Here is a 21,993-nt window from a genome sequence, read left to right as displayed (position 1 = left end):
GGGGTGCCATTGCCTTCTCCTGTTGTTATTTCTACTAGAATTAATATGCTAATCTTTAGCTCATATGACTTCTGTAAGATTTTAAATAAATTAACCTGTGAGATGCACCAAGCAGTGCCTGGCGAACGGCAGGTCTTCAAAGGGTGTTTAGATCTTTCCAGGCCTACTAAAGTTTCTTTCTTTTCACTAGGAAGATAATCATGTTAGTTCACTCCGCCCTTCCCAAGATGGCGCCTTCGCCACACCCAATCCGCCCCACTCAAGATGGCGTGGCGTTTTAGACCTTCTCAAGATGGCACTAAACACTAGCCCTATTATCTTCTGCCTTTTTCAAGATGGCCTTAGCAATTTGCTTCACTTCTCGATACTCTCTGACCGTCTCAAAATGGAGAAGGACACATTACTCGCTACACTCTGACCTTCTCAAGATGGCGCCAGAGCCATAAATAGTGGCGCTCTCCTGCGACAACTTCCGGTTCAAGCGGAAGGCGGTTTAAGAGGCCGTCCTGGCACCTTGAGGCGTACACCTCCGGACATTCCGGGGCGAATATGGACAGGAGGAAGAAGCCTTTGGACGTCACGGCGTCCTCGGTGAGTACGGGGAATAGAACGGGCTCCGCGTCTCCTCGCCTCCGCAGGATAAGAATCTCGACCTAGCTTGTTTCTTCACTCGGGGGCCCAGACTTGATCTCTCCTCAGAGAGGACCCCGGACCTGGCTTTTCTCTGGAAAAAAAGGAGGAGCGTGCTTGCTTCCTTTCGAGGGGCGGGCCCACTTTCTCACTAATAGAACGCTGGATTTAGCGTCTCCCCTCTGCCGGGGCGCCGGGCCCAGGCTCTCCCCTCGGACGCCGTCCTGAGCCTGGTGTCTTTTCCGGGTTAGGACTGTCCCTGCCTCCCCTCCGCGACGACAGGCCAGGCCTCCTTGGCAGCCTCGTCTCCGTGACTGTCGGAGGGGGACCCCGGCCTCTGCGAGCTGTGCACACACGTTCCCCCCCACCCCCCGGAACAGTAGTGGACTTGTTCCCCGGGGTCCGAGAGGCCCAGCGTCCCCCGGCAGGACGGCTCAACAGTTGTTAATACACCCGTAGGAAGCGCTGCCCGGGAGCTGTAAGGTCTAACAGGATGTAAGCACTTTTGTTAATTCAGTTACTTCTTGAGAGTCCCTTGGACTGCAAGGAGATCAAACCAGTCCATCCTAAAGGAAATCAGTTCTGAATATTCATTGGAAGGACTGATGCTGAAGCTGAAACTCCAGTCCTTTGGCCACCTGATGAAGAACCGACTCACTGTAAAAGACCCTGATGCTGGGAAAGATTGAAGGCAGGAGGAAAAGGGGATGACAGAGGATGAGATGGTTGGATGGCATCACCAACTCAATGGGCATGAATTTGAGCAAGCTCAGGGAGTTGGTGATGGACAGGGAAGCCTGGGGTGGTGCAGTCCATGAGGTCACAAAGAGTGGGACGCGACTGAGCGACTGAGCTGAACTGAGGAAGAAAACCAGTTCTCAGTACTTGTTTGTGCCAGCACTTTATATGCACAGTCTCCCTGTGCTCTACTGACTGCATTAGGAAGCAGGCACTAGTAATATCCCCACTTTATAGATAATGCCACTGAGGCTCAGAAAATGAAGTGGATTTCTCCAGCTCACATACAGAGTTCTTAGTGGTAGAACTGGGCTCACTCAGTCTGGTTGACTCCATGGCAGTTGTCTTTCCCAGTATAGCAGCCAATTGCCTAACCTTTGGCTTAATCTTGGATTTACTGCAGAATGTTGGGGTGCAAGGGATATGAAGGAAATATCCCAATATTTGAGCCCCTTGCCCCCATCTCATACTGAAAATCAGTACTAGTTAATAATGTTTGAGGGCTTCCCGGGTGGCACTAGTGGTAAGGAACCTGCTTGCCAGTGCAGGAGACGGAAGAGATGGGGGGTTCGACCCCTGAATCGGGAAGATCGCCTGGAGGAGGGGATGGGAACCCACTCCAGTACTCTTGCCTGGAGGATCCCATGGACAGAGAAGTCTGGAGAGCTACAGTCCATGGGGTTGCAAAGAGTTTCACATGACTGAAATGACTTAGCACACACACATAATGTTTGAGGATTAGGAACCAAAAAACTATAAAATTAGTTATTTTTTCCTGATGGGTTAAAATTAGTAATAATAATGTGAATGCCATCTGGGAGCTGACAGTCCTTTTAAAATTCAAAAGTATAGTAGGAAGATGTGCGACTAGAAATTTGATGTGGTTAAGGCTTAAAAGAAAAAGCTTAAGTTTTAAATTTGTTTTTTAAAATTTAGAGTATTAGGTTCTGGGATAAACCAGCCCTTGACGTTATTAAAATCTGTGCCAAACCTATTTTTAAATACTTTCTTCCAAAATAGAAATCACTGAATGCAGTTATTTTGATTTCCTTTAAAAGTAAGTCTGTAATGCAGGGCTTTTTAAGTATTCAGTTTTCAAATGCCTTTTTATATAAGCAGCTGTACTTCGATCTTTAAAAAGGAAACTGCCATTATACCCTTTTGTGCAGAGTAGATAGTGATGATAGATCCAAGTCCCCTGTTCCTTTTCCCCTGGCTTTTCTTGTTCTTAACCACAAGCTAAACTTGTGGTTTCCAAAACTTGCTGAAACAAAATTCATTCAGTCTGTTTTATTTCTAGCTGTTGAAATCTTGCCTGTCCTTTGAGGCTCATTTCAAAGCCATCTCTGATCACTCTGGACAAAAGGAAATACTCCTTTATCTGAATTTTTATGCCACTTAATTTCACTCTTAAAGTCACGTATTACATCTGACTGGTGTTGTAAGTTACATTTCTTACTAGATTGTAGGTTCTTTGAGGCAGGAGTATGTCTAATTCACATTTGTATTCTGCTGTTCAGTGTTAAGTGCCAGACACATACTGGGGTTCAGATTGTTGCCAATCAAAGACGTTTTCCTGTAGAAATAATAAATGGTTGTGATGTTTAAGTGAAATTAAAAAAAAATTTTTTTTTTTACTTTTACTACATGAAAAAGCCGAGTACAGTGGCAGTCAGAGAGAAAGTGGTTAATGATGTTAGTTGAATCTGAATCTAGAAGATGCAGATTTCATTTGCTTTGCCTTATCATACTCTCTTGGCCCAGAGTAAAGCCTTGAAGTGTTGAAAATTAAATATGTTTACCACAGAGCTGGAATGAAATATGACTTGGATTTATTTTGTACTAGACTCTACATTTAAACATTTAATTTTATATCCACTTTTGTCCATTTATAAGAGCTTGTGATCTTGTTTTCAGAATTATAAAAACTTAGAAATCCAATCACTCATTAGAGTTAATTGTTTTTGTTTTTGTTTTTTTTGCTTATTTGCTTTATTCTAGTTGGTAGACCTTAAGGCTGAACTCTTCCGAAAACAAGAAGAATTCAAACAAGAAAAACTTCTAAAAGATGCTGGAGTTTTGGGAAAACCAAAACCAACCAACAAGGTAAAAATAAAATCTAATTATCTCCATTGACCCCAAACATAGGGGAATTAAACCATAATTAGGTTTTTTGAAAGTGTCCAGGGTATCTGCTACCTATAAATCCTTGTCTTGTATTTGAACATCTGCATAAAATATTTCAAATATTGAAATAGAAATTAGTAAGATTCAAAAGCACATTATAATGCTCTAATTCTTCAGTATGTGAGTGTTTTTCCAATTTTATAAGTAATGGTATCTATTATTTGTATTACTAAATCTTACATATTTTTCATTAAAGTCTTGAATCAGGTTGTAATCATTCAGGAGATTTAAAAAAGTAACTACAATTGTACAAAGAAATTTTTAAATGTAATTTAGGGTCTTTTTTTTTTTTTCCCCCAGCTCCAGCTTTGCTATGTATAGTTTATTTGCAGGACATAAGTTGGCTGTTAGAGGTCCAGTTATTTCCATTGATTCACAAGATCTAATTATCTTTTTTCCCCTTTCTGATGTACAAGTAGAGATTTTTTTAAGTCAGTTGGTGATTCTGTGTTTTTAAATTCTTCTCCAGAAACCAAGTATCTGGAGCAAACAGAATGCAGGAGTTTCTAATCGAGCTGAAAAGGATGCTGAACAGAAGATTGAAGAACAGAAGACTTTGGACAAAGCGAGGTGAAGTTACTCTCTAAAAAATGGAGCTACCTTTGTGGCTCCCTGAGCAAAGAAGTGAAAGTTCACCTTTATTTGATTTACAATTTTAATTTTTATCATCCTTCTATCCTTCAGATACTCTATTATCTGAAAATAATATAGTTTGCAGACATATTTATAATCTTATAAGAAGATAAGACATAGCCTCAGTTTAAAAGATGAAACAGTCCCCCTGTGAGCCCCTGTTAGGCACTGAGATTATCCACAAGTGCTTAAGAAGCTCCCTATGTTGTGGTTCAGGACTGCTAGGTGGTGTGCTGTTGGTAATTAGAAATGGAATTTTCCTCCCAACTGTTTAATATGAAAAGCTTCCAACCAGCAGAATATTTGAAACAAGACTACAGTGAACATTCTAATACTTTTCACCTAAATTCACTACTTAACATCTTTTAAAATTTGCTTTCTTTCCTCCCCTCCCTCTCTTGTGTGTGTAGAGAAAGTTATATTTCAGCGTATATCTTCTATATGATACTATTTTATCAGTGGCATATTTCTGGGATATGGCAGCAGTACAGTGGTTATGCAGGAATAGGGACATTTTCCTGCGTAAACCACAATACCGCTGTCATATCCCAGAAATTTGCCACTGATAAAGTAGTATCATATGGTCCATATTCATATTTCACCAGTTATCCTAGTACAGATATGTCCTTTATTGTTTTTTAAAATGTTTAATTAAACAGTACGCATTGCATGTAGTTGTCATATCTCTTTAGTCTCTTTGAATAGAAAACAGTTCCTTTGCCTGTTTACATTTTTCTTTAATTGCGGCTGCCCTGAGTCTTTGTTACAGCATGCAGACTTTCTCTAGTTTTGGCAAGTAGGGGCTGCTCTCTAGTTGTAGTGTGAGGGATTCTCATTGTGGTGACTCTCTTGTTGTAGAGCACGGGCTCTAGGCACAGGAAGCTTCAGCAGTTACACGTGGACTCAGTAATTGTGGCACACAGGCTTGTTTGCCGTGTGGCATGTGGGATCCTAGTTCACAGGTCAGCGACAGAACCTGTGCTCCCTCCATTGGCAGGCAGATTCTCAACCACTGGGCCACCAGGGAAGTCCCTCCCTTGCCTTTTTGTTGTCTGTTACACCATTGACATCATTTGAAAGGTCCAGGCCAATTGTTTCTGCGGTGTCCCACAGTCTGATTAGAGTCAGACTTAATTACCAACGATTGTTAGACTATCTAGGTGATGATATGTCCTGTTGAGTCACATCAGGAGGTTCATGATGTCAGCTTAAGTCATTATTGGTGATGATAAGTTTGATCACTCAGTTAAGGTAGATCTGCTGTAGTTTTCCACTGATAAGATGCTCTTCCTCATTTGAAAGTAATAATAATCTAAGGAGGGAAACTGAGGCTCTGTGAATGTTGTGTTCACCAGTGTGTTTTCATGTGATGATTATGTCATCACTGAGTCAGTTATTACACTGATGATTTCAAAATTAGAATTTTTCTAAATCTGTCATTGTGTGTATTATTTTTTCATTCTGTTTACTAGCTGGCGTTCTTCTGTAAAGAAGAGCTCTTCCCTTGTTTGCACTAGCACCCTGGATTCAGAATCCCAAGTTTTCTCTGGCGTGACTGCCATGTGTGTGTTTAGATCCATTGCATAATAAAAAGTTGGCAGTTGAAAATAGTGGTTACTCAGACTGCTTGGCTCTTCTGGGTCTGAGAGTAAAGGGCAGAATATTAGCCCATTTGGGGATTATTTTCTTAGCATTTGCTGTATCCCCAACATGCTGGAGGCTTTACTTAAAGACATGTTCACTGTTGAGACATTTTTCTCACTATTCTACCTTATGCTTAGAATTTTAATTTTGTTGAAAGATGCTGTAACTTTTTTATGCCTTATATGTGTATTTTATTAAGGTGTAATTGAAACATAACATTGTATTAGTTTCAGATGTACAACAGAGTAACTCAATATTTGTATCTATTGTGAAGTGCCCACCACAGTCAGTTCAGTTCAGTTCAGTTGCTCAGTCGTGTCCGACTTTTTGCGACCCCATGAATCGCAGCATGCCAGGCCTCCCTGTCCAGCACCAACTCCCGGAGTTTACCCAAACTCATGTCCATCGAGTTGGTGATGCCATCCAGCCATCTCATTCTGTCGTCCCCTTCTCCTCCTGCCCCCAATCCCTCCCAGCATCAGGGTCTTTTCCAATGAGTCAACTCTTCTCATGAGTTGGCCAGAGTACTGGAGTTTCAGCTTTAGCATCATTCCTTCCAAAGAACACCCAGGACTGATCTCCTTTAGGATGGACTGGTTGGATCTCCTTGCTGTCCGAGGGAGTTTCAAGAGTCTTCTCCAACACCACAGTTCAAAAGTATCAATTCTTTGGTGCTCAGCTTTCTTCACAGTCCAGCTCTCACATCCATACATAACCACTGGAAAAACCATAGCCTTGACTAGACGGACCTTTGTTGGCAAAGTATTGTCTCTGCTTTTCAATATGCTATCTAGGTTGGTCATAACTTTCCTTCCAAGGAGTAAGTGTCTTTTAATTTCATGGCCGCAATCACCATCTGCAGTGATTTTGGAGCCCAAAAAAATAAAGTCTGACACTGTTTCCACTGTTTCCCCATCTATTTACCATGAAGTGATAGGACCAGATGCCCTGATCTTAGTTTTCTGAATGTTGAGCTTTAAGACAACTTTTTCACTCTCCTCTTTCACCTTCATCAAGAGGCTTTTGAGTTCCTCTTCACTTTCTGCCATAAGGGTGGTGTCATCTGCATATGTGAGGTTATTGATATTTCTCCCGGCAGTCTTGATTCCAGCTTGTGCTTCTTCCAGCCCAGCATTTCTCATGATATATAGATCTAATAATTAACTAACTAACATCTATCACCACGCAGTTCGATCCCTGTGTCAGGAAGATCCCCTGGAGAAGGGAATGGCAACCCATTCCAGTATTCTTGCCTGGAGAATCCCATGAACCGAGGAGCCTGGCAGGCTCCAGCCCATGGGATCTCAATGAGTTGCACACGACTGAACGACTAACACTTACTTGACTAGGAACGTTTGAGATCTACTCTTTTAACAGACTTCAGGTATGCAATACAGTATTTAACTGTGGTCATTATGCTGGACATTGTATCCTCATTCCTAACATACTTTATAACTGGAAGTTTGTACATTTTGACCCATTTCATCCATTTCCTCCCCATCCTCCTGCTGCCTCTGGCAACTGCTCACCGTATCTACAAACTTACTTACTTTTTTTTCTGGGGGCATACCGTGTGGCATGCAGGCTCTTAGTTCTCTGGACAGCCACTTATACGAGGGTGAACCCACGCCCCTGCAGTGGATGCTCAGAGTCTTAACCTCTGGATCACCAGGGAAGTTCCCATACGGTAGTTGTGTTTATTTTGTGAGGAATCTCATACTCTTTCTCCTTAGTGGCTGCCCCAGTTTACACCCCCCCTACACTGCATGAAGGTTCCTTTCCCCACATCCTCACCAGCCGACCCTGGCTCTTTCTTATCTTTTTGTAGCAGCTGTTCTGTCAGGTGTGAGGGGACATCTCACTGTGGTTTCAGTCTCTGTTCCCCTCATGAGTAGTGATGCTGAGCACCTTTTCATGTACCTGTTGTCCATCTGTACGTCTCTGACAAGATGTTTATTCAGGTCGTTTTTTAAAGTCGCACTGTTTGGTTTTCTTGGTGTTGAGTTGTAAGTTCTTTATTTTGGATATTAAGCCTATGGCAGACATACGATTTGCAAATATTTTCTCCCATTCAGTAATAGGTTGCCTTTTCGTTTTGGTGATGGTCTCCTTTGCTCTGCAGGAGCTTTTTAGTTTGATATAGTCCCTCTTGTTTATTTTTGCTTTTGTTGCTTTTCCTTTTGTTGTCAGATCCGAAAAAATCATTGCCACACGGATGTCAGGAATGTGTTGCCTGTGTTTTCTTCCAGGAGTTTTGTGGCTCCACTGTGAATTTGTAATTCAGACGTGTAATACAGTTTTTTAGGGTCATCGTTTTGCATGTGGCTGTCCAGTTTTCCCAACACGATTTATTCACGAGGCAGCTCTTTCCCCATTGCATATTCTTGCCTCTTCTGTTGTAAATTAATTGACCACATGTGTGTGGGTTTATCTCTGGGCTGTCTTTCCATTCCGCTGATCTGTGTGTCTGTTTTTGTGCCAGTCCCATGCTATTTTGTTTACTATGGCTTTGTATTGGATTGCCTGAAATGTTCATTTGAGTTTCTCCATAACATCTTATGCCCTATTAGCTAACATCATACTCACCATTAGAAATGAAATTTTCTGCTATAATAAAGTACGATCCTTCACAAGCAAACGCTCAGATGACTTCTTTGGTCCTCTTTATCATCATAAGTATTTCTAGAATAAAAGAATTGTCAGCTCTTAGCCACTAAAGAATAAATGTCACTAGAATTAACATGAGCAGAGAGGCTGCTGAATTGAAATGCCAGGGTTGATGTTTGTTTTTTATTAGCTATCTGTCATGAATAATTTATCTATGTTCTGTATAAAACAGGCATTATCATATTTTTAACAGACTTCTAAGAGGTTGGTCTCTACCTCCCTTAGAGAGACCTAATTAGCCAAGGGGAGACCAGGGACCCTTGTATAAAACCAGTGATAGACAGTTACTGTGGAATTTGGTGATCCGTAACAGAAAATGTTTTTGTTTCGATACCTCTCTTTTTTTGGTATTTAATTTGTTGCATTTGGCATTTAAATTAAATTGGAATCTTCATTCATTCATGTATTCATTACTCAAATACTGACTGAACATCTGCTATGCACCAGGCATTGTTTTTGGTTCTTTGGTACAGTCGTGAATGAAAGAAACATGGGCCAAGCTTTGTGTTTAGTTGGCAGAGCAGACCTGGCTGGGTCTGAGGGTTCCCTAAGGGTGGGGACTCAGCTCTAGTCAGCAGGCTGGGCCCCTTGGGCAGGTTGTAGCAGTAAGGCCGGGGAGGGCAGTTTTACCAGGAATGGCAGTGATAAGACCATTTTTATACTTGTCTTTTTTTTTCTCCTAGGGAGAAATTGGAAGAAAAGGCCAAATTATATGAAAAAATGACTAAAGGAGACTTTATAGGTAAATATAATTATTTATGCATCTTTATTTTCTGTAATTCATACAACTCTGTGGTATTTTTTTGTATTTATTAAAATAATTATGAGAATAGGGAGAAACTTAAATAGATTTGACTTTCTGTGTCAGCATCTTCCTAACCCAGGAATCAAACTGGGGTCTCCTGCATTGCTGGTGGATTCTTTACCAGCTGAGCTCCTGGGGAAGGCCTGCCTGTCAGCACAGAGATAAGAAAATCAGCGATAGTTTTTATTTGCCCCGTGGGTGCTGGGCCTGTAAAGCACTATAGAGGGACAAGTCAGTACAGTGTTAGCCAGATGCTCTGCCTCTGCCCTCAACGGAGGCATCATCAGTGGAGGAAAATGGCACAGAAGAAGACAAGTTTAGGGAAAAAGGTCTAAATAGACCATGATTACAAACAGTTATGGTTGTGTTTAAGGAAAAACAACCTGAGGGGAATTATGGTTATATCAGAGTACTGGAGTTATCATTCCTTTTCCCCTGTTTTTCTCCCCTCTGTGTTTAATTTTATTCCTTGAAGTGCTTATAGTTGCTTTTGTAATTTATTTTTTAAAAAGTAAAACATTTTTTACTGTGCTGTACAGCATGCAGGATCTTAGTTCCCCGACCAGGGATCGAACTTATACCCTCTGCGGTGGAAGCTCAAAGCCTTAACCACTCTGCTGCCTGGGAAGCTGGTTATAGTTGCTTCTAAGATAATAATTAAAAGATCCTCCCTCATACCTCCCTCATACCTGCCTCACAGAAAGGAAACCCAACCTAGAGTTCAACAGCAGTGCAAGAGATTTTACAGGGCAGTGCCTCTCTTACTGCCCTAAAAGGCATATGCGGAAGTCTTTAGGGAGAAGGTGGCTCTGACGGGGTCTTAAAGGTTTTGGAGAACTGGAGTAGGGCTTCTGCAGTGGGGAATGGGGAGAGCAGAGGGAAGAGAGGCCCACAGCTGGCTGGGCTGACTTGCGGGGCTAGGGCTGAGGGCCAGGCGGGGCACGCAGCAGGAGAGGAGGGGCTGGACCCTGATCACAGCTGCCTAGACAGCAGAGCCACGTTCCCGTGCTGGGAGCCCAGCAGGGCCGGGCTGGGTGCTCACAAAGCTGAGGGCCCTGGGGGAGGCCTTGCCTTCCCCCTGAAGAAGCAGCAGGTGTCAGCCAGCCAGGAGGCCTCACTGTTTTGTGGTCTTATTTAACTCAGCTCTGGGAAAATGTATTTCTTTCCCAGTTGAATTATGTGTTCTTGTGGCTAAAAATATAGTCTTTTTTCATTTGATTCAAACTTTACTTATATTGTTAATATAGAATCAAGATAAAGGAGTGTGTGGACATGGAGATTTGGTTCTGTCCATACTGGCAGGCCTACCTCCTGATGGGCTTATTGGACCAGCATGTTTGGGCAAGTTTTGGAGCCTCAGTTATTTTCCACTGTACAGTGAGGGTAACATCAACCCCTGGTAGTAGGGAACCTACCATCTGTTCCTTAGAGCTTAAATCCAGCAGAGTGAAACTTGATGCATACACTGTTCATGAATGCATCCGCTGTCCTGTGTTAAATTAGAATCATGGGTCACTATTTAACTTTCAGTGTAGGTTTTGGCTCAAGTAGATAAGGCCTGCAGATAGATGGCACGTTAGACATTTCTGTATGCCCTGCAGATCCTGGCCCCAGGCCTCACCTGAAGGTGGTGTTCATGGATTGAAAAGAATTCAGATGACTTCTTTTACCTGTGTTAGGACCCTTCAAACACTTGGCATCCCGCAGCAGTATACCCAGGGTTATGGGATACGACCCACGTGGTTAGAGACAGGGAATCACTGAGTCACAGATGCTTACTGAGCAGTGCTGTTCTGCCTCTGTGTTATCTGATTGGCTAGATGAGTCTATTGAAGTCAGACACTTTTATCTTCTAGTCTTGTTACTGATGAGGCAACAGAAAACTGCAGGCTTTTAAAGATTTTTTTTATGTGGTATGTGTGTCCAGTGGCCTGTCTACAGCTTCTCTGTCAGGCCCCCAGGAGGCTCTGTGCCTTTTAAGCTTTTAGGGGGCAGGTGGAGACCTCGACTGGTGAACTGTCAGCGGGTGTAGCCGCCCAGTGGTGACTGTGACTGTTTCATTCAGTTCCATGCATCTGAAAATTGATTTTTGTGTCCTAGATGAAGAAGTGGAGGATATGTACCTTGTGGATTTCACCCAGAAGATGATAGACAAACACAAAGAAATGGAATCTATTGGCGCCAATAGAGGTTACAGAAAGACCGAAGAAAGAGACGATGATGAGGGAGCTCTTTCTGAAAAAGATATTCCTCCGCCCCAGGATCCCAGTGAAGAATGGTTGGTGATATTATGCCATTTGGTCATGTTAATGTTGTCAGACTTGGGTTTACTTTTTGAGAGCCATATTATTTTGCTATTACCAAGCCATTTCTCTCTAGTGTTTAGAGACTCCACTGAAAGTAGGATTGCATTTATAGGTGTAGACGTAGTAGCTGCTACTTAAAATAATTAATAATTACAAATAGACTGTGTTCCTGCCATGTGCCAGGCACTGTGCCAGGCGTGGAGGCATTGTTTCCCCTGTTTCATTGATGTGGAAGAGTTGTTTAGGCAGAAGAATGTTCCTTTCTACCCACCCTGCTGCCTTACCCAGGTCCTTATTCAGGCATCATCATGTAGATAGCATGAGCTCTGTTTCCAGTGAAATCAGGCTGGCAGAACTGATCTGGTGAGCCTTACCCTGGCTGTGGCATTTCTGCCAGTATGGTTTAGGGTATCACGGACCTGTGTCTGGACAGCATGGACTCCGCCTTTCACTGGTGGTACAGTTGTGATCAGGTTCCTACCCTCTCTTGGCTTCAGTTTCCTCGTCTGCAAAACAGGAATGGTGATGCCTAGTAGGTGAATGGTGGAGAAACCAAACCAGTCTTTTCTTTACAAAGAAACCGCAGAGGAAATGCCATGGTGATTTTTCTGTACCTAAGACGTTGTTTAGAAACTTGTTGAGAAGCGCTTGTGATTGCATGCAGGTGCACTGACGCTGTGTTCCTGGGAGTAACCCTGCCTGACCTTTGCTGCCGCCGTGGAGCCCACCCCTCCCCGCTGAAGGCTCAGATGTCCATATCATGGGAATGTTTTTTAGGAACTGCTTAGGGTTGTCAGCGGGACCTGTTGATCTTTCGTCAGCCATTCCCCCCACGGGAAGGAGTCTTTTATGAGTGAAGAGAGCGGCCCCCGCTGCTCGGGAGCGCAGAGTACGTGCATCCTCATGCTGCAGCAGGGTCTTCTTACCAGCCTTGTAAACCACTTCCATCTGAGGTGGCCTTAGCGGCCGTGCGCTCGCTGTAGCGTCACAGGGGAGCGGGTGTGATGCCGTCCCTTCCGTCATACTTCTCTTCAGCATTTCTAGTCTTAATGGTCTCTCCCTCGTCTGGACTCTGATAGCACTTAAACACACCTTCTGCTCCTTTGGGTCTCGTTTAGTCGCTAAGTTGTGTCTGACTCTTTGCAACCCCATGAACTGTAGCCCGCCAGACTCCTCTATCCATGGAATTTTCCAGGCAAGAATACTGGAGTGGGTTGTCATTTTCTCCTCCAGGGATCTTCCCAACCCAAAACTTGAACCCGCATCTCCTGCATCTCCTGCACTGGCAGCTGAATTCTTTACCGCTGAGTGACCTGAGAAGCCTGTTTTGACACATAACTGGCCTCATTACCAGAAAAGGATTGAGGCAGACGTTTGCTGCTTTTTAGACCCTGCCTGCTCTTGTTAGGCGGAGAAGGCAGTGGCACCCCACTCCAGTACTCTTGCCTGGAAAATCCCATGGACGGAGGGGCCTGGTGGGCTGCAGTCCATGGGGTCGCTGGGAGTCGGACACGACTGAGCGACTTCACTTTCACTTTTTACTTTCATGCATTGGAGAAGGAAGTGGCAGCCCACTCCAGTGTTCTTGCCTGGAGAATCCCAGGGACGGGGGAGCCTGGTGGGCTGCCGTCCATGGGGTCACACAGATTTGGACACGACTGAAGCAACTTAGCAACTCTTGTTAGGAGCGTTTCAAGGGTCTGTGCCCTAACTTCCCCCAGCATCCTGTGAAGAGGGCATGACTGAGGCCTCCTGTGTTCCCCTCTGGCCTCAGGTGATTGTTTCCCTGAGAGCTTGCGCATTGATTTTTGTTGCTGGCTCCTGTCCTGCCACTTCTGTTTCAATGAGATCTGTATGTTTTGGAGGCCTTTTCCAGAGACAGAATAGCTTATGATTGCTTTTCATAGCAGAAATCTCCTCTCCTTTGAAATTAATGTCTCCCCACCTTATTAATGCCTCTATGATTACAAACAATTTGTTACTGATTTGAAGACCTTGAAGGGCAATTGAAGGTGTCACGTGCCCCACAGGGTGAAGGAAGATGCACTGAAAGCAGTTCTGACACTTTTTTTATTTCTAAATTAGGTTCCAGAATTGTAGCTGCTTGTAAAATCCTTTTGCAGTTAAGTTCCAGGTGGTGGAAAATCTTTCCACAAAAATACTGTAAATAATTACTCAGACCATCTGGTTAGGTGGTTTTGGTTCTCCATTCATTGAAGGAAAAGAAGAAAAGGGAGAAACTGCTTGTTGCTGTTGGAGGTTTTATTTCTGTGGCCATCAGCTTTAGAACTGTAGCTGTGGATTCCCAAGCTCACCTTTTAAATCACAGGCTGACAGTTGAACTTGGCATGTTCAGCTGGAAAGAAAAGACGCGCAGAGCCACAAGGCACACGCGTGGGGATCTGAGCTTGGGTTGGTCCAGCAGCAGTGCTGGCCCTGCTGTGCTTTTAGCCTCCTGCCAAAGGGTCTGGGGCAGCCCCTACCTGTAATTTAAAACATTAAAAGTCTTTTGCATCGCAATGCAAATGAAATGCTATCCATGAACACCTGCCCTTATTTCCTGTTGTGGGCACTGGAGTACTTCACTGGCCTTGCTGGCTGCCTGGTTTCCCTGCCTGCTGCATGAAACAAGGTACTTACTTTGGGTACTTTGGCCACCTCATGCGAAGATTTGACTCATTGGAAAAGACTCTGATGCTGGGAAGGATTGAGGGCAGGAGGAGAAGGGGACGACAGAGGATGAAATGTCTGGATGGCGTCACTGACTCGATGGACGTGAGTCTGAGTGAACTTCGGGAGATGGTGATGGACAGGGAGGCCTGGTGTGCTGTGATTCATGGGGTCTCAAAGAGTCGGACCCGACTGAGCGACTGAACTGAACTGAGGAAAGAAGAACAAGGGTAAAAGATAACAGACTGGCCCGCTGTTGAGGTGCTTTTGCAGTACAAAATGTGTGTTGCCTTGGCTTCCTCCTAGTTAAAAAGAGCCTTTCAGAATACTTCTATTTGGTTCAGTTCAGTCATGTCCAACTCTTTGCGACCCGTGGACTGCAGCATGCCAGGCCTCCCTGTCCATCACCAACTCCCGGAGTTTATTCAAACTCATGTCCATTGAGTCGTTGATACCATTCAACCATCTCATCCTCTGTCGTCCCCTTCTCCTCCTGCCCTCGATTGTGCCCAGCATCAGGGTCTCTTCCAGTGAGTCAGTTCTTCGCATCAGGTGGCAAAGTACTGGAGTTTTCAGCTTTAGCATCAGTCCTTCCAGTGGATATTCAGGACTGATCTTCAGAATGGACTGGTTGGATCACCTTGCAGTCCAAGAGACTCTCAAGAGTCTTCTCCAACACCACAGTTCAAAAGCATCAGTTCTTCAGTGCCCAGCTTTCTTTTTAGTCCAACACTCACATCCATACATGACTACTGGGAAAACCATATCCTTGACTAGACGGACCTTTGTCAGCAAAGTAATGTCTCTGCTTTTTAATATGCTGTCTAGGCTGGTCGTAGCTCTTCTTCCAAGGAGCAAGTTGCTTTTAATTTCATGGCTGCAGTCACCATTTGCAGTCATTTTGGAGCCCAAGAAATTAAAGTCTGTCACTGTTTCCCCATCTGTTGTTTCCCCACCTATTTACCATGAAGTGATGGGACCGGGTGCCATGATCTTAGTTTTCTGAACGTTGAGTTTTAAGCCAACTTTTTCACTCTCCTCTTTCACTTTCATCAAGAAGCTCTTTAATTATTCTTCGCTTTCTTCTATATTTCTGTTAAATTTTTAATCCACTGGGAAGAATTGTATCAATTAGAAGAAACGAAACAAAAACCATCAAATTTGGGAAGACTGTGAGGAGGTGAACAAATCTGCTACAGAGCATAGTTATTATGATGCTGAGAGAATATTTGAAAAGGTGTTCAGTTCAGTCGCTCAGTCGTGTCTGACTCTTTGCGACCCCACAAACTGCAGCGCGCCAGGCCTCCCTGTCCATCACCATCCCCGGAGTTCACCCAAACTCATGTCCATTCAATCAGTGATGCCATCCAACCATCTCATCCTCTGTCGTCCCCTTCTCCTCCCACCTTCAATCTTTCCCAATATCAGGGTCTTTTCCAGTGAGTCATCTCTTCGCATCAGGTGGCCAAAGGATTGGGAGTTTCAGCTTCAACGTCAGTGCTTCCAATGAACACCCAGGACTGATCTCTTTTAGGATGGACTGGTTGGATCTCCTTGCAAATGTGTAAACCAGGTTAAAGTAATTTCTGAGATAGTGCAGCAGGGGTCTGTGTGGAGTTTTATCTTTGAGATCGGAGATACACATGATCAATCATTTTCTACAGTTTCTAAAACTAAGATTTAATCAAGGATGCAATGAACCTATTGTGTGTCAACTTTTAAGTTTGAAGAGCATGTTTCTACCAATGGTGGTGGTCAACCACCACCCTCAGGTTGAGGGTTTTTCTTGGTGATGTGTGTTAGTCGCTCAGTCGTGTCCGACTCTTTGTGAGCCTATGGACTGTAGCTGCCAGGCTCCTCTGTCCATGGGATTCTCCAGGCAAGAATACTGGAGTGGGTTGCCATGCCCTTCTCCAGGGGTTCTTCCCAACCCATGGATTGAATGTGGGTCTCCCGCATTGCAGGCGGATTATTTACAGTTTGAGTTACCCAGGAAGCCCTTGGTGATGGGTTTGTGATGGAGCCTATATTAACTTTTCATTGTGCACCAGCTCCTTATCTTAGGGAACCGTGTGTTAGGTACAGTTTTTCATGTCTTTTCACTTTTATTTCAGGGTGGATTATGTGGATTCTTTAGGGCGATCCCGGCGCTGTATGAGAAAGGATTTGCCAGATCTGCTGGAAATGGATAAAAATCTTCAGGGGAGGCTGTAAGTGTGTGACACACAACGCTCTGCCCAGGTCTGACATGCAGACACAGGGATTGTTTTGTGAGCACGGCTATTTTTAGTTAATTTTCTCTGGGGCTCTGTTGTAAGAATATTTTTTAATGTGTAAGACTGTTTGCAGAAAGCACTTTTTGTGGTTACATGCACATGCACACATAGTCCACATTCAGAGAACACCTTGGATGGTTGGTCACCCATACTGAAAGGAGTGAGCTAGAGCCTGTCTGTTCACTTGGGAGCATGTCTGCCTACAGAGTAACGGAGAATGAGCCCAGAGTAAATGAACAAACCACTGCATAGAAAGTGCATTGAAGAATATAGATTTGGTAATCCCGCAGCAGATAAAGTCATGGACCCAGACAAGGTGGGGGCAGGGAGGAAGGTCGCTTAACTCTTTCTTTATACCTTTTTGCATTTTGAAATAAGAATTTATGGCTAGATTTTTTTCCGTGGCACCTGAAGAGGTAATTTGTAAAAAACATCACAGAGAATAAAATCCTTCTTCCCAAGGGCAGCTATTGTGTGAAAAGTGTTGGGAGAAGCTCCACCTTGTCCATGCCAGGTAGGCCTGGGCCTGGCACAGGGAAGGAAGTGGGGAAGCCCTGAGCCACCGCCTGGGACACCAGGCCCTGCACGGGAGGCCTCCACTGAAGGCCCATAGTTCCTTGCCCTGCCTGGCCTGCCCCTTCAATTCAGCCCAAGACCAGGCTGGGAAGGAAAGAGATGTGAGTGCTGAGGCAAGATTTTATTATGCTAATATAACAAGCTGCCTGCTTGGATTAAAGAAAGAAAGAAATAGTTTTTTTGCAGTTTCCCAGTAGTAGTATGAGTCAGAAACCTCCATAAGGAACTGTCCTCTTCACAACTAGAGTTACTCATCCATGACCCCAAATGTCTGAACCGAAGCATTGCTATGCTACAGCTCGTACCTAAGATGATTTTTGCTCTATTCGCCTAGTTTCGTTAGTCCTGCAAATGAGAAAACCTTACTGTCTGAAGATATGAGAAAAGAGCTCCAGCGCCAGCAATGGGAGGAAGAAGAGAGGGAGGCCCTGAGAAGGCCAATGGGGCCCGTACATTATGAAGACATCCGTGAAAATGGTACAGTCATCTGGCAGATTTTTTAAGTCATTTTTTTTTCTTGAACATTTAAATGGCAGGTGGGAAAGGAAGTATTCACAAAGAAACAGCTCTTCTGTATAAATAAATAATTCTACTTTTGGAGTTGAAAATAACTGTTCACTTTTTAACCTAACAAAGGGTCTGTTAATCCAAGTGTGTGCCCCAAGAATAGTGAAGACAGCCTGTGACTAAAAAGTTAATGAATACTTGTTGCGTTTATCACTTGGCAAATAGAGTGAAAGAAACTTCTAACGTTTTTTACCTGCTTCTTAAAAAAAAAGTGTGGAAGACATCCCTGTGTTCCTTTCTGCTTTGGTGGAAATTTGTCCTGAATCTAATTTACTGAGCAGGGAAATCTAATCTTTGGGGTAATTTTTACTTATTTCAGAGGCCTGGCTAGAAATTTGGCGTAAATCTAATTCACTGAGAAGGGAAATCTAATCTTTGGGGTAATTTCTACCTATTTCAGAGGCCCGGCAACTTGGTGTTGGATACTTTGCTTTTGCCCGAGATAAAGAGTTGAGAAACAAGCAGATGAAGACCTTAGAAATGCTACGTGAACAGGTACAGATTAAACTCAGTTGACTCGAAGGATTTGAACAGTTGGGTTTCTCATTGAATCATACTGTAAAAAAAAAAAAAAAAATCTAGTAAAATTAATTAGAAATGTACATAGCTATTCAGAATTCAGACAGGTTTCATAAAGATAATTGCTGTATTATTTTGGTGTTTCAGACTTTAATATTATAGTTGTTCAAAAGTAACCTGTGTGACTTTGATTTTTTAAATTTATTTTCCAATATGGCACTTTTAAAGTGGCCTGGGTAAGAAAATGGAAAGTTATTAGAGGGGGATTAAGGAATTAGCAGAATTCGTTGGTTTCATAAAATGTTAACTCTTCTGGGATGCTCTGTGAACTGAACTTCAGAAAATGTCAAAGGGCTTGTATAAGAGGACTTACACAAGGATATTCATTTTGAACATTTCAACAGATGGCTTCTAAGAGGTGGCAGAAAAGTCAGTTTATTTTTAGAATAAAATTATTTCATCCTTTTCAACAGAAATATTGTGAATGGGGCTAATCATTTTGTAATTTTCTGTCCTGTTCAGACAACAGATCAGAGAACAAAACGAGAAAATATAAAGGAAAAGAGAAAAGCCATATTAGAAGCAAGACTTGCCAAACTCCGACAGAAAAAGATGAAAAAATCAAAAGAAGATGGAGCAGAGGAAGAAAACAGAGGTACATCATGGTTGTGTTTCTAAATCTCAAAAGGAAATATTTTAGTTCCATTGACATCTCAGTAGTAGGAATGGCAGTGCAGAAATCAACCATCTAGTTTTATTTTCTGAGCAAGCAGTGCACCTCAGAGGTACATCCAGGAACAGGAACAGTTTTCACTCCCAAGAAAATACCAGGTTGTAGACAAGGATGTTAGTGGTACATTTTGTTGCTTCATACAATAGCACGGTTCAGTAAGTGAGACCTAGAGGTAAATGCTTAAAAGGTATTTTAGGATAAAGTTTAGTTGTGCATGTACATATTTTAGGTCTATTTTCTTTGGCTGTGGCAGCAGTTTTTGTTGGTTATTATAACTGTGTTTTAAAGAAGACATGCATACAGAAAGGTAGTAAATAATTTACAAATGTGGGTAGAGACAGCTTACCACATCTGTCTGTTACAATGCTTGGAAACACTTCAGTACTGTGGTCAGACACACTCACTGTGTGAGTTAACGCTCGTCTGGGCTGAACTGCCCAACAGACTGCATAGACTGGCTCAAACCAGCTGGATGTCTGCTTCTCGAGTTTAACATTGCAGCGCTGGGGGGTGTCCAGGGCAGGTGGTAGCTCTGCCCCAGATGGTCACCTGTTCTCCCACTTCCTCCTGTCTTACTGCTTCTGCCGTTCCCTAGAGGGTTGCTGTCACCTGCAGGGTCACTAGCTCCCCAGGACCTGTTCATGATTCAGCCCAGGGGAAGAATGGGCAGGAACCAGCTACCTTTCTAGGAATGTGCTTTGGGATTCACACACAACCTTCTCACTTACATCCCAGTGGGGCGGATAGAAGCTTCTCCAGCTCTAACATAAGCCCATGCCATTTTAAAATTCTGAACTCACTTCAGTTTAGCTTTGAAAAGAGATTGAGACACTTAAAAATTGGAAGATGGCCCATTTAGTTTTGTATAAATGCTGTCTTCCCGTGACATGTTAAATCTGTGTATTGTTTCTCTGTTTTTGCTCTACTCCTGAACATGTCATTTCCACAAGATGTGAAGTGCCACCAGCGTTTTTTTAAAACACCGTTTTTTTTTTTTTAAATATGGCCAGAATAGCCTGCTGACTGTCATCAGGCTCCAGCTCTCTCGTCGTCCTTGCTTTGCCTGAGAGTCTTTCTTTGAGTAATTGAAGGGTTTCTGGTCCTTCGATTGTTGATCAGGGGAGGTGGGGTGTCATAGTGTCAAACAGAGACTTTGAAATCCATCCAATCTGGGTTTGAATCCCGGCTCTTCACTATTTACCTTTGTAGCATTTCTGATGTTAATTTTCCTTATCTGTAAAATGGGGATAAAATGGAGTACCAATCCTGAGTTTGTTTGGGTTGTGAAAGAGCTAAGTGAATTACTGTGTACAAAGTGCTTAGCCTACAACCCGGCATATAATAGGTGCTCAGTGAACACCAGATATTGCCTGTACTCTCAGGATAAGTATGTTCTATTTAACTTTTTAAAGTAGTCGTAAGCTTTATTGTAATGAAGTCTTATTTCCTTTACAAAAATAGATGGAGATGTTATTGGACCTTTGCCCCCAGAACCAGAGGTCACGCCAGCTCCTCGTACAGCTGCCCAGAGTAGCAAAGTAGAAGTCATCGTTCAGGAGAGGAGAGATACCAGACCCGGGGTGCCGCACGTCCGCGAGTGGGACAGAGGAAAAGGTGAGGGGTCGGTTCTCCCGAGCAGAGTGTGACTCTGGTTCAGGAGGGGAAGGATATCAGGCCCGGGGTGCCACATGTCCTTGAGTGGGACAGAAGAAAGGTGAGGGGTCCGTTCTCCCGAGCAGACTGTGATTCTGGTGAGTCTTAGTGGTCCTGGGAAGCTTAAAGGATTCTCTAGGTCCTTGAGCTTGTTTCTTCTCAATAACCAGGCGCACTAGAAAGTGTGACATAGAAGACCAGGGTCTGCAAGGCATCATGCCTAAAGGATGAGGTATTTTAAAGACGCACTTGAGGGCAGGTTTCGGAAATTCCTGCTGCCCTTTTGTGGTTTTACAGCTTCGGGATAGTATTTGTCCAGAATTTCTCTTTTAAAGTCTTAGGAAAGTTTGGTGCTTTAATGTAGTCTGTGTTTTTAACAGTCTCTTTTGTGCTCGCTTGAAAACAATCTGCGTCCAAGTATATTAACTTGAATTCACACATGGTTCCACTGGTTTATGCAAATTTTTCTTTAAGTTTTTTTCTGTAAAGACACTGTGGTACCTGCAGTGGCCTCTCTTTGGGGAAAGACTCTGGTTTATGCCATTTTGAAAACAATCATTTCAGTGGTACATTGGCTTAAAGTGTTGAAGCCTGTGAGATCCACGACTCAAGTGAAAGATGCGGATGGTGCGTGGCTTTGGTTTGTGCCGCGGTTAGAGACAGATAGCTCTGCACAGTGCCTTTTGTGTCTTCTAAAACTCAGTAGAGGACAAAACTTGTGTTTTGCTATGAAGTACCTATAACGTGTCAAGCAAATGATTTAAACACTTAGTTATTTCTGTTTTAGTGCTTTTTTGGCATTGTCTCCAGAACCTGCCAACCTTCTTTCTCCGCAGAGCCTTCCTTGAGCTTTTCTCTGTGTGGGACTGTTCACTCTTTGTTTCTTAGTCTGCTTCCTTCCATGTACTTTTGTGGGCATTGCATGTACCTTGTAGTTTAGTTCTCCAGAGAATTTAAGGTGGCTTTTAAGAAATACATATGATAATTAAGAACCAAAAACATTCAAATGACTCAATAATCAGTTCTAATAACACTTTATTTTTACTAGACTTTTCCTTTGGGTACTGGTCGAAGAGGCAGTCAGATCTCCGGGCTGAGAGAGACCCTGAGTTTGCACCACCATCGTATTACTTTGTGGACCAAAAGAGAACTGAGTCTCTGAGCAGCCAGGCATGGAGCCGACCTGCCCCTGCACAGAGGGACCCAGGGCAGCACTCTGGCCAGAGCCATGACCCCTGCGCATCACAGACATCATCTGCTCCTGCCCCCAGCAGCCCGCCACAAGCGCCGACGGTCACTTTTGAAACTCTGGATGATATGATATCATATTATAAACAAGTAACATGAAGTTAAAAACACTATAACTTGGGTCTGTACTGTTAATGGTGC

At 43.4% G+C, this 21,993-nt stretch overlaps 1 protein-coding gene across 1 annotated transcript; it reads left to right on the top strand.

Moving 5' to 3' along the window:
* The first annotated feature begins 437 nt into the window (after nucleotides 1-437).
* On the top strand, nucleotides 438-21,968 carry CCDC174 (coiled-coil domain containing 174). The gene is made up of 11 exons (XM_006078889.4): nucleotides 438-591; nucleotides 3,370-3,474; nucleotides 4,025-4,125; nucleotides 9,183-9,241; nucleotides 11,405-11,582; nucleotides 16,395-16,490; nucleotides 17,467-17,609; nucleotides 18,100-18,194; nucleotides 18,741-18,873; nucleotides 20,413-20,565; nucleotides 21,653-21,968. The coding sequence occupies exons 1-11, from the start codon at nucleotides 550-552 to the stop codon at nucleotides 21,949-21,951; spliced, it is 1,404 nt and encodes a 467-aa protein (XP_006078951.3). The 5' UTR covers nucleotides 438-549; the 3' UTR covers nucleotides 21,952-21,968.
* Nucleotides 21,969-21,993: the final 25 nt, after the last annotated feature.

Source organism: Bubalus bubalis, chromosome 21, assembly GCF_019923935.1.
Source record: "Bubalus bubalis isolate 160015118507 breed Murrah chromosome 21, NDDB_SH_1, whole genome shotgun sequence".
NCBI classification, from domain to species: domain Eukaryota; kingdom Metazoa; phylum Chordata; class Mammalia; order Artiodactyla; family Bovidae; genus Bubalus; species Bubalus bubalis.
This window is presented reverse-complemented; position numbering and strand designations above follow the sequence as displayed.

Coding starts and splice junctions, on each gene's coding strand:
- CCDC174 (XM_006078889.4), top strand. CDS start 550: ATGGACAGGAGGAAGAAGCCTTTGGACGTCACGGCGTCCTCG. Junction 3,475..4,024: donor AACCAAAACCAACCAACAAG/GTAAAAATAAAA, acceptor ATTCTTCTCCAG/AAACCAAGTATCTGGAGCAA. Junction 9,242..11,404: donor GACTAAAGGAGACTTTATAG/GTAAATATAATT, acceptor TTTGTGTCCTAG/ATGAAGAAGTGGAGGATATG.